Source organism: Ursus maritimus, unplaced genomic scaffold (genome assembly GCF_017311325.1).
Source record: "Ursus maritimus isolate PB19 unplaced genomic scaffold, ASM1731132v1 scaffold_5, whole genome shotgun sequence".
NCBI classification, from domain to species: Eukaryota; Metazoa; Chordata; class Mammalia; order Carnivora; family Ursidae; genus Ursus; species Ursus maritimus.
Genome location: NW_024426663.1, coordinates 35,125,698 through 35,138,408, shown reverse-complemented (window position 1 = coordinate 35,138,408; position 12,711 = coordinate 35,125,698). Strand labels below are relative to the sequence as shown.

Below are 12,711 nucleotides of genomic sequence, written 5' to 3'. Positions count from 1 at the left end.
TGATCTGTCCCCGGTAGTGAAGGGAATATCTAAGTTAAAACGGTAACAGGGCGACACAGTCACCTGCGAAAACACTCCGCTACCGGCACCAACAGGCTGCGGCGTGACAGGGCGGGGACCGCGCAGAAAAGGAACCAACCCTGTCTCGCGCAGCTTCCGTAGGGCGGGCTCTAGCCGGACTTATTTAGCAGCACCCCTGCCCAAACCGGAAGTGTGGGCGGAGCCAATAAAGCGTCGGCTCCCACTCAACGGAAGTGGCTGTTGGAGGCTTTAAGGTAGCTTTAAATTCCTGGTGTCTCGGAAACCTGCCCCTTTCAGTTGGAGTCGAGTTTCGTGCGACGGATGGCGGTGGACGTGAAGTCGCGAGCAAAGCGTTATGAAAAACTGGACTTCCTCGGGGAGGGACAGGTGAGGCTCTCGGGCGGGATTCGGAGGGCTCTGAGAAGGAGAACGCCCAGCCCCCTCACACCCTCACAGATTTTCTGGTGGAATTCAGAGGGCTGACCTGGCGACTCCTTTTTGGGCGAGGCTGCCCAAAAGCACCTGCTAACCCCTGTGTGTACCCCCGAGGGGAGCCTCTAAGCGGCCCTGTCCTTGCAGGATAGACTGGAACGGGAAGTGGCCTGCCTCACCACGTTCCACGCCGCCCCGAATCCGCTCCAAGAACCCCGGGGTCTTTGCTTCTCCAAATCTAAAAAAGTAAAAAGGCAAGCACAAACAAAAAAGTTCCCACAAACTTAGGTTATTTCTGTTTTCCTCTCTAGTTTGCCACGGTTTACAAGGCCAGAGACAAGAACACCAACCAAATTGTCGCCATTAAGAAAGTGAGTTACCGTCTGTTATTTTTCCTTGAGTCTCTGAAGATGTCTGTATGTATGAGCTGATGCGTGGGCTTTTTTACGACTCTTGACCGTGCTCTGCTAATGAGATGTTTCTGTCATTTTCGGAGAGAACAGATTTTATTAGTGTCTTGTGTTCCAGGATGGAACTCAGGTTGAGCTAGTTTTGTCGTTGTTGTTCCATTAATTGGAATTGAAATGAAGAGGAAGCTATGTATTACGTTTACTTTATAAACTCAGACGTAGGCAAGGGGAACAAGTACCCATCTGTTGGGTCCTCAGAACTATTTAATGCGTGATCTTACCAGGTCACGGTTTCTGCCACATCTGCATCCGTCGTGTGTATCTCTATTTTCTGTGTACAGATTGTCCTTGAAAGGCTTTCGTGAGCATTAACATTGATGTGCGTTTTTAAAAAATGATTTTAGTAGCTTTTTTCCTTGGCATTCATTCAAGAAACTTGGGTCATATGTAGCTAATTTTCTACATGTCGGGCACTTTCACTTACATTCTTTTCATTTAGCCCTCAAAATAGCCATGTGAAGTAGGGAAAGTATCCCTATTTTATACTTGAGATGCCCTAAGACTAAGAGAGATTGAGTAACTTGTCAAAATGACACGGATACTAGTTGCTAGCACTAGGATTTAAATCCAGGTGTTTTGCCGCCGGGTTGCTTGTTCTTTGCTATGCTACTGAAATGAGTAATCCTCTCAAAAAGAGGTTTTTGTCACATCTCAAGGTCTGATGGTGGGGTAGGTGACTTCCACCTCCTTATTTTATTTATGTATTTATTTATTACAGATTTTATTTATTTATCAGAAAGAGAGAGTAGGGGGAGTGGCAGGCAGAGGGAGAAGCAAGCTCCCCGCTGAGCAGGGAGGCCCACGTGGGGCTGGATCCCAGGACCCTGGGGTCATGACCTGAGCTGAAGGCAGATGCTTAACCAAGTGAGCCACCCAGGCGTCCTCACCTCCTTATTGTTCCTGTTGTTATTTGAATCTATTTCTCCTTCAAAATTCCTAACTCCTTTGAAGCCTAGTCCCCTGATTGACTTACTCCCGACTCCCTGTCACCCTCGCCACAATTATTCCTGCTGTTGTTATCTTTTTACTTTTTCTGATTTCTCTCATTTCCGACTTAAATTCTGTAATCCAGCACTGTAGCTACTCCTGTGTAAAAAGCCTTATCTCTTCTGACCCTTTCTAAAGTTATCTTTCTGATTCTACCCGTGGTTCAGTATATTCTAGCCGCACTGACTTTTCTGTCCCTTGAACACATTAAATTCAGTGCATTCCCAGGATCATTGAATTTGCCTGCTAGTATATTTTTCCTCTAAAACTTGTCAAGTTTTAGATCTCACTCGAATGTCTCCCCCACATAGAGGCCTTCACTGGTCACTCTAGTTAAAATAGGTGTTCCTCCCTATCTCCCTAGTGTTCCTTGCCATATTTCTCTTATTCAAATGTTATGAAGATAACATTTATCAAAATCTGAAATCCTTTTATCGATGAGCTTATTGTCCATTTACTTCCACTCAAATTATACTTAGGATGGTGTCCAGTACATTTGTAGACATTCATTAAAAATGTATTAACCTAAAAAAAGAAGTATTAACCTGATAACAATCGTTCATTGTTGGCATACTGAGTTATGTAGTTGTTTGAAAGTCCTAGTGGGGTTTGTTTTGTTTGGGGGTGGTTTTGCTTGTTTTTAACGTAAGTTAGGATTTAGAATCCATCCTCTTTCTCTCTCTCTCTCTCTCTCTCTCTCTCTCTCTCTCTTTTTTTTCCTTTTTAAGATTTTTATTTATTTATTTGAGAGTGGGGAGAGGGGTGAGGAAGCAGCAGATTCCCCGCTGATTAGGAAGCCCTACTCTGGCCCATTCCCACTACCCAGAGATCTTGACCTGAGCCCAAGGCAGACCCTTAACTGACTGAGCCACGCAGGTGTCCCTCCTGTTTCTCTTCCATAGACTTTTATCCCTTGAAGGTTACTCACAATGGAATCTTCTTTTACATTTAATTTTTATTTCAAATAATGCATCTTTGTGGTTTTAAAAATCAGTTAAAAGGCCCAGGCTTTTTAAGGTGCTTGGTTCCTCTAGCCCTGTTTTTCACTCCTTAGAGCAATCGCTTACAACTCTTATAGTTTTCCTCTGGCATTTACTTCTATTTCATTAAATAATGTGCTTGCTCCTACCTCGTTTTAGACATTATCTAGTCTTTCTGCTATAAAGTTTTACGCTTGTTCATTTACTAACATTTATGTTTAATTTTACAAAAAATGAATATTCTGTGTTCTTTCACCTATTGTATCTTGGACTTTTAAAGTATGTTTAGAGGTAAGTGGAATATTTCATTTCTTTTGAAATTTATAAAAAAATTAAATATCATTGATCTCTACCTCATCTTTTTAAAAAGATCATACTCAATTTATGTTTCTTCCATTTATTTAACCAATCCTCTATTGGGCCTTTTAGATTATTTCTCTTACTGGCTGGCTGGCTGGCTGACTGCCCGCCCGCCTGCCAGCCCATCCCCCAGCCCACTCCCCCACCCCTCCATATGTAAATATTCTTTTTCAGTTTTTCAGAATCAACATTATTTCTGAAATCTTCTACATGGATACATGTAGATGTGGTTTATTTATGGTTATTGGTGATTAGATTCCATCATATAACTACACTAAAATTTGCACACTTAGTCTATTTTGTTATTTTTTATGTTTTCCTTTAATTTAGCCCTACAGCCATGACTATTCATTTGAGTTTCTTTAGAGAATATATCCATTTTTGAAACCAACTGTGAATTGTTGTTTTAGGAAATATACAGCATCAGCCTCACCACATATTGTCAGATTGCTCTTCAAAGTGGTGGGACTAATTTAACCTCCATCCACATTCTTACCATGTTTGTATTGTCAGATTTTACAACGTTTGTCCCTTACCTGGATCAAAGTTGGTTTATGATTGTTTCAACTAATAGTTCTCTGAATACCAGTTAGATTGATCATCTTTTCTTAGATTTATTGGCTTTTAAGACTTTCTCCTACCAGTTTTTCTGTTAGGGTGCTTAAATTTTTTTCTTCCTATTGGTTAGTGGAATTCTTTATTATATTCTGGACATTGATCCTTTGTCAGAACTTTGCACGGCAGGTATCCTCTCCCCGTCTTTGGCTAGACTTTTAGTTTATATATGGTATCTTCTGGGGTGTAGAAATTTATAATTCTGTTCTGGTTTGGTTTATCCATTTTTTTCCTTTATGGGTTTCCTTTTTGTCTGCTTGCCTACCTCCAGTTTATTAAGGATTCTGTTTTCTAAAAATTTTGAATTATTGCTGTTCACATTTAGGTCTTTATTCCACCTGGAATTAATTTTTCTATTTTGTGTAATATGGAGATCCAGTATTTTTTTCCTTGCTGTCCCAGCATTATTGTTAGTCTGTCCTTTTCCTGGTGAGTTGTAATGCCAAGTTCTGCGTTTAGTTGTAATGCCAAGTTCCAGTATACACTTGGATCCATCGCTGGGCACACTGTTTTTGTCCATTGATTGATTTTTTTTTTCCATCTCTGCTCAGATACTATAGTGTATTTAATTACTACTGTCTTTCAAAAGCCTTGAAATCTGATAAGTTAAACATACCTGTTTTTCTTCAAAATTATCTCAGCTACTTTATCTGCCAGTTGGGAAATTTCAAACAATCAGGGGAATTTGGTATGAACTAAGTTTTACATACTGCTATGGCATGATTATTAATTTTATTAAGTATGAAAATGGCATTTTGAATATGTAAGAAAATGTTCTTTTAGAGATGCCTACTTAAGTACATGGGGATGAAATGACATGAAATCTGAGGTTTGTTATAAAACATTTTAGCCAGCAGAAAAGGGAGGATGAATAATGAAGTTAAGTGTGGCAAAATATTGATAGTTGTTTAATCTGGGTGATGAAGTAGATGGCTTCGTGAAACTAATGTATTTTTATTGTGTTTACAAAATGTAAAAATTTTAAAAATTGTTCTTAGCACCTTACTTTTCCATGTGAAGTTTAGAATTGATTTGTCACTGTTCTTTAAAAAATGCTGTTGAGCTTTAGATTTGGTTGCATTGAACTTAAAGAAAATCGACATATTTATGATTACTGAGTCTTGCTATCCATGAATGTGTTGTTTATTTTGTTCTCATTTTTAAGGATGTTTTAATATTGTTTTATTATTTAGTTTTGGAAAGCTTTGCACATCTTTTGTTAGATTTATTGCTGAATGCCTTATATTTTTTGGTGCTATACTAGTTTACCTTTAAGTAAAAAGTTGTGTTTATAGTATGTAGCTGGGGGATATGTATGTATTATATCTTTTAATCTATTTTTTTTATTTTACCTTTTATTTTACCTTTAAGTAAAAAGTTGTGTTTATAGTATGTAGCTGGGGGATATGTATGTATTATATCTTTTAATCTATTTTTTTTATTTTACCTTTTATTTTACCTTTAAGTAAAAAGTTGTGTTTATAGTATGTAGCTGGGGGATATGTATGTATTATATCTTTTAATCTATTTTTTTTATTTTAATTCCAGCATAAAGTGTTACATCAATTTCAGGTGTACAGTACATTGATTCAGCAATTCTATACATTAGTCAGTGCTCATCATGATGTGTAGTCTTAATCCCCTTCACCTGTTTTCCCCATCCCCCCACCCACCTCCCCTCTGATAGCCATCTCTTCTCTATAGTTAACCGTTTCTTGGTTTGTCTCTTTTTTCTGTTAGTTTTGTTTCTTAAATTCCACATATGAATGAAATCATATGGTATTTGTCTTTCTCTTCACTTAGTGTTATACCCTCTAGATCCATCCATGTTGCAAATGTAAAGATTTTGTTCATTTTTGTGGCTGAATAATATTCCTGTGTGTGTGTGTGTGTGGGTGTGTGTGTGTACACACATACACCACATCTTTATCCATTTATCTACTGATGGACATTTGGTTGATTTCATAGTTTGGCTATTGTAAATAATGCTGCAATAAACATAGGTTGTATATATCTTTTTGAATTACTGTTTTTGTATTCTTTGGGTATATACCCAGTAGGGGAATTACTGGATCATATGGAAATTTTATTTTTAATTTTTTGAGGAACCTCCATACTGTTTCCCCCCTGGCTGCACCAGTTTGCATTTAGCTGGGAGATTTTATTTTTATTTATTTATTTTTTTAGAATTTATTTATTTATTTGACAGAGAGACAGCCAGTGAGAGAGGGAACACAAGCAGGGGGAGTGGGAGAGGAAGAAGCAGGCTTCCAGCGGAGCAGGGAGCCCGATGTGGGGCTCGATCCCAGGACCCTGGGATCATGCCCTGTGCCAAAGGCAGACACCTAATGACTGAGCTACCCAGGCGCCCAGAGCTGGGCGATATTTTTAAAGGTAGACTAGCTGTGTTTTTCCAGAAGTAATTGGTTTTTTGTTTTTTGGGGTTTTGTTTTGTTTTTTGTATTTTTTATTACATGTAGTCATTGTATAAAGCAGTGAGTAAGAGACTGGTGTAAGCCTGAACCTATTAATGCAATTTGCTGGGCTTTTTTTGTTTTGTTTTGTTATGTGTATTAATAGTAACAACAGTTTAACCATATTTTGTACCCATCATAATCTGTAATTTTGCTTTTTGGATAATGTGTTCCCTAAGAACGTGTCATTGGGTATATTAAACATGTTATTTTATGTTTATGTCATATATTTCCTCCCAAGTAGGCTAACTTGAAGTGATTTTTTTTGTTGTTTATTAGTCAGTATGCCCTCAGTTACTTTTCCACATTTAGTCTTGAAAAGGTAAAGAAGACATTTATTTTCTAAATTCCATTACTTGAATGTAATTCAAAAACTTAGGGGGCAAGGAATGATAGGTGCTTAATCCTTTCTTATATTGTTAATTTTGTCTTTCAAATTCATGATTTCCACTCCCTTTTTGTTTACTGGCTACATATAAGTTGCTACGTGTTTTTGCTGTGTCTAAGTTTCTGAAGTGTTTATATGTTATGCAAAAAGTCTAAATAATTTAACACATTTTTAATGTGTTTGGGTTTTTTTCCCCCCTACCAGATAAAACTTGGACATAGATCAGAAGCTAAGGATGGTGAGTATTCAATATAATCTGACAGAACAGGAAAAGCTTTTATTCTCATTAAGGGAGTTAGCAAAGTATTAGAGTTATTGCAGGGTGCTAGAAAAGTAAACTCAGGATAGAGACAGGATATTTGTAGATTCACCATTCGGATGTTAAGAGTCCTATAATTCATCTAAGTCATCTGAGTAAATGTAAGGCAACAAGGTTATTAGTGGCTTGTCTTGCTGTCTTCATTACCCTTTAAGGTATTGTTGCAAACAGTTGTTTATTCTTTTTCTAAGATTCTAATTACTTTGAAAATTCAGGATACAACTTCATGGAAGTACAGAAAGCTCATACTGAAATAGATGAATGGAAGAAAACACGTTTTTACCCTTCCTCCATAGGTTTGTGCGTTAGTATCCTAAGTCTTGTTTAGTCATCAAGAACTAGTTTTTATAAAAAGGACCCATCTTCTATTTAACAGATAGTACCAGATCTTAATTTTAATTTTGAGTTCTATCCTTTGTATTGGGAAAGACATTGTATTAGCACTATTTTGCAATTAGCATCAAGAATCTGTTCCTAATATTCATAATGCAAGAAAGAGGAGGCTATTGACTTACTGCTTTAATGTTACACACTATTACATTGTTATTCCAGCAGTCTTCTCAAGTGATACAGTACGAAGTGAATACTTTTTTTCACCATTTATTATAGTCATTGTTAAGCTGTTTTAAAAATAAGGTAATATAAAAGAAAACCAGATGTCAAAAAAAATTGTCAAAATAACCCTTATTTTTCTGTAGAATATTCACTGCTATTTCTTGAAAGATTAACCTATGGCAAAAAATATGTTTGTAAGATTTGAGATGTCAGAATTTTCACATTTTGCTTTGCCTTTTCATATAGGTATAAATAGAACAGCCTTAAGAGAGATAAAATTATTACAGGAGCTAAGTCATCCAAATATAATTGGTGTGAGTATGATCTAAGTTGTTTTTGGGATTTGGGACCCTGTCATTTCTGAATGTGGTAGATGTTGATTGAAGGCTCAGCAAGATGAATTGTTTTAGGTGAACCTTGCAAAAAAGCTTTAAAGTTTATCAGGCTAATATGTATTTTCTATTCTAATTGATTCTTTAGGCAGTGTCTTTATTTTTGTTTTTATTATTTTTTATGATTTCGTTTATTTATTTTGACAGAGAGGGAGAGAGTGCACACAAGCAGGGGGAGGGGCAGAGGCAGAGGGAGAAGCAGAGTCACCGCTGAGCAGAAGGCCTGATGTGGGCCTCCATCCCAGGATCCTGCGGTCATGACCTGAGCCGAAGGCAGACGCTTAACCAACTGAGCCACCAAGATGTCCCTAGGCAGTGTCTTTAAAACTATTACAACTGATGAAATAAATTCAATATTGGCATATGGCCTCATTTTGTCAAAAATCATTTTGAAGCCCAGAGAGCCCTAGCATGCATAAGACCTTGAGTAAGCTCCCCTACAACTTGGTACCATAATTCCACTTCAAAGGGTTGTGGTAAGACTGCTTAATTGATTGAATGCATGTAAAGTACCTGGAAATAGAGCCTGGCACAGAGGGTGCATACAATGAATGATAGCTGCTACTGCCGTTTATAGGATTTTCTTAAATACAGAGCCTGGAATTGTAGACTGAGGTGAGGTTTTCATTAATTTATTTCTTATAAATTTATAACTCTCAGATTTTTGGAGGTGAGCTTAAGTATTTAGTGACTTTTTATTTTTTTTATTTTTATTTTTTTAAAGATTTATTACAATTTGACAGAGAGAGACAGCCAGCGAGAGAGGGAGCACAAGCAGGGGGAGTGGGAGAGGAAGAAGCAGGCTCCCAGCGGAGGAGCCCGATGTGGGGCTTGATCCCAGAATGCCGGGATCACGCCCTGAGCCGAAGGCAGACGCTTAATGACTGTGCCACCCAGGCACCCCTATTTAGTGACTTTTTTTTTTTTTTAAAGATTTTATTTATTTATTCGACAGAGATAGAGACAGCCAGCGAGAGAGGGAACACAAGCAGGGGGAGCGGGAGAGGAAGAAGCAGGCTCATAGCGGAGGAGCCTGATGTGGGGCTCGATCCCATAACGCCGGGATCACGCCCTGAGCCAAAGGCAGACGCTTAACCGCTGTGCCACCCAGGCCCCCCTATTTAGTGACTTTTTAAATATAGTAAAGTTTAGGTGCACCTAGGTGGCTCAGTGTGTTAGGTGTCTGACTTTGGCTCAGGTCATGATCTTTTGAATCCTGGGATTGAGACCGCATTGGGCTCTCCGCTCAGCAGGGAGTCAGTTTCTCCCTCTCCCTCTGCCCCTCCCCCTGCTTGTGCCATTGTGTTCTCTGTCTGTCTCTCTCAAATAAATAAAATCTTTAAAAAAATAAAGTTTAGTATTTTAGGGCCTCAAATTACTAATTCCTAGCAAGAAAAAGGGTAAATGTCAAATTTAATAAGATAATTCAAATTTAGCAGGGAATTATCGGCAGTCCACGTGCCTGTTTAAATTTTTAAAAATTACTTTAGTTGGTATAATATTTTCCAGTATTTTACAGAAAATCATATTTTTATTTATTTTTTAATTTTTTTGCAGCTCCTTGATGCTTTTGGACATAAATCTAATATTAGTCTTGTCTTTGATTTTATGGAAACTGATCTGGAGGTAAGATTAAGATTGCTAGAGGACTTTCTTTTCTCTTTTTATCAAAAGAGAACCCAAATCTTTATTTCCTACTTTTGAAGATGCTGTTAGTCAAAGGAATGTTTAATTTTGTTGAAATGTGAATGTACTCCTATGTGAAGGAGCTTCTGAATCATTTAGCCATATTCCCAGTGTTAGATACAGAGATTTGGATTTCAGAGCATTTCTATCTATCAAATTCCCTATACCTTATTGACATTATTTTTAGAGAAATTAGTATCAGGCCTTTGAGAATTTAGAGTTCGTTTTCCATGTTATCATAGAATATCCTCCATTTGAAAGCCAAGTTTTTAATTTTATTTTTGAGAAAATAAGATCTAATGCTTTTCCTTAATGTTAGTCGAATCTCAGAAACTGACAATCCAAGGATATTGAACAATTGAAATTCTCAAACACTGCTGGTGAGAATACAAAATGGTGTAGCTAGTTTGGAAAATAGTTTGGCAGTTTCTTAAACAGTTAAATTCACAGCTAAAGAATGATCTGGCAATACCACTGCTAGGTATTTATCTAATAGAAACCAAAATATGTCTACACAGAAATCAGTTGGTAAACAGATATTCAGCTTTATTCATTATTACCTAAACTGGAAACAATCCAAATACCTTTCATTTACTGAATATATAAATAAACTGTGGTATAGCTGTAAAATAGAATACTGTTTGGGGATAAAAAGAAATGAACTGCTCATACATAAAACATATAGAGGAATCTCCAGTATATTGTGCTGAATGAAAGAACTCAGGCTCAAAAGGCTATATATTGTAAGATTCCATTTATATTATGTTCTGGAAAAGGCAAAACTAAAGAAACAGATCAGGTCAGTGGTGGCCAGGAGTGGGAGTGGAATGAAGTATTGTGTATAGAGGGGCCTGAGGCGATTGGGGTGGGGGTGGGAGTTAAAGAACTCTGTCTTGATTATGGTAGTGGTTACACAACTGGATGTCTTTGTTAAAACTCATGGTACTGTGCACTGAAAAGGGCATATTTTCCCTAAATCTGATTTCTTTCTTTCTTTCTTTCTTTCTTTCTTTCTTTCTTTCTTTCTTTCTTTCTTTCTTTCTTTCTTTCTGTAAATGGGATTGTTCTCTTAATTTCTCTTACTGTTACTTCATTATTAGTATATAGAAATACAACAGATTTCTGTATATTGAGTTTGTATCTTGCATCCTTACTGAATTCATTGATCAGTTCTAGTAGTTTTTTGGTGGAGTCTTTAGGGTTTTCTATATATAATACCGCATTGTCCGCAGATAGTGAAAGTTCTTGCCAATTTGGATACCTTTTATCTAAATCTGATTTCTTAAAAAAAGAAAATGGGAACTTTTAGCTAATGTAACTTACAAGTTTAGGAATAAACTGGCTTTAAACACAGCTCTCAAATAATGCCATGAGAACTCAGTCTTGCACTTTAACTCAGCTCTAATTTCTTCTTTGTTGCCTTCGTTCATGGGCATAATTTCTCAGTATAGTGGCTCAGGCACCTCAGGTTATATCCTTTTAAGAGTATAATAATCTGTAAGGAAAGAAGGTGCTTTGTTCCCTTTGATTCTAGGAGAAGTACTTGCCTGTTTGATTAGCTTGGCTTGGATCACATGTCCATCCCTAAACCAATCTTCTGGACGGCAGGCTTCAGTGTGGTAGTTGGCTTGGCTATGCGTGGGTCATGTGTCTACCTCTAGAGCCCACAAGTAGTGGTCAGTCCTGTTTTAACCAGGTGGTTTCCCAAAGGAATGCTGAATGCTATTAACAGAAGGGGTTGTACATCCTGGGCAAGCAAAACAACAGATGTTCACTATGTTAATGCCTTTTAAACAAAGAAGTAGGAGAGAAAGCACGAGCAGAGATACTTTCCCTAACCACATAACTGGAAATTCTGACAGTGCTTCCTAAGGAGAGTTAGGCAGTGTTTCTTGAGATTTTCCTGTATGATGGATAAATTCATTTCATGTCCGTGTGTGATTTTATATGGTGTGATTTATTTGGAATAATTGTATATTATGTACTGGATTTACAGGTTATAATAAAGGATAATAGTCTTGTGCTGACACCATCACATATCAAAGCCTACATGTTGATGACTCTTCAAGGGTTAGAATATTTACATCAACATTGGATTCTACATAGGGTAAGGTTTTTAACCAAGTATGATTGAGTCTTTAAGTTTTAGTCAAGTTTTATATTGTCAGTTATTACATAAATGGTCTAAATATGTATATTGTTAAATTAAAAATAGAGCCGGGCCATTTTTTCCCACCTTCCTCTGGGTGTTCCCTTCAGTTGTTCCACCAGGTGGTGACATGAAGACTCTAAAATACTATGTGAAATTTAGAAATGGAAGAGACCCAGTTCTTCATTTTTTTCATAGGTGAAGAGCTAAGTTGTTACATCACCTGACCAAGGTTGTATATATTTTTTCAAGGTCAGTAGCTGGTAACTGACAGAGTATTAGAATCTATGTCTTTTAGCTTGAAGAATACTAAAATATTTTTAGAAAAACTATATTTCTAGTAACTCTAAAATTCTATGAAGTAATGAAATAAAGTTTTTCAAATGGTCGAGTCAGTGTTAGAAACATTCAACTATTGAAACAAGGCTGATAATCTCAATAGGTAGATGTTCTCTGTTTGGCACTCTATTTAGATAAATAGCTAAGAATATATAATTTATAGTCAGTAATTCTCATACCTTAAACTTGGAATCCCTTTTAGGTTATTGCTAATATCTTTTTAGTATAGATTTTGAGGAATATGTTCCTCATCCTCTCTAAATGCATAGTATTTTTATTTACTGAAGTTCATATGTATTACTGTTATTAAATAAATAGTGACTCTTTATTGAGTTCCTAATAATTACAGTAGGCTCTTTACAGAAGATGCTAAATTTAATCCTCACAGCAACCCTATGAAGTAGTAAATTGAAGCTCAGTGACCCAAGGTCCTAATCCAAGGTCTCACTAATTAATAAACCAATCTTATTTTGCTTTGGTAAGATTTTACGTCAATGAAAAAAGTACTGATTATTGTTCAAATTTAGGGTTTTATCCTGTTTTT

The 12,711-nt window shown here is 36.9% G+C and overlaps 1 protein-coding gene across 4 annotated transcripts in view; it reads left to right on the top strand.

Moving 5' to 3' along the window:
* Positions 1-212: 212 nt before the first annotated feature.
* Positions 213-12,711, top strand: part of CDK7 (cyclin dependent kinase 7) — a 48,410-nt gene continuing 35,911 nt past the window's right edge. For 2 of the 4 annotated variants that reach the window (XM_008691331.2, XM_040622208.1), the window contains exons 1-6: positions 213-408; positions 765-824; positions 6,932-6,965; positions 7,848-7,915; positions 9,551-9,619; positions 11,676-11,786. In XM_008691331.2, coding sequence (XP_008689553.1) covers positions 343-408; positions 765-824; positions 6,932-6,965; positions 7,848-7,915; positions 9,551-9,619; positions 11,676-11,786 — 408 coding nt within the window. In that variant the 5' untranslated portion in view covers positions 213-342. Of the gene's footprint in view, positions 409-764; positions 825-6,931; positions 6,966-7,847; positions 7,916-9,550; positions 9,620-11,675; positions 11,787-12,711 lie in introns of those variants that run through there. The other 2 variants (XM_008691330.2, XM_040622209.1) reach the window with 2 other exon arrangements.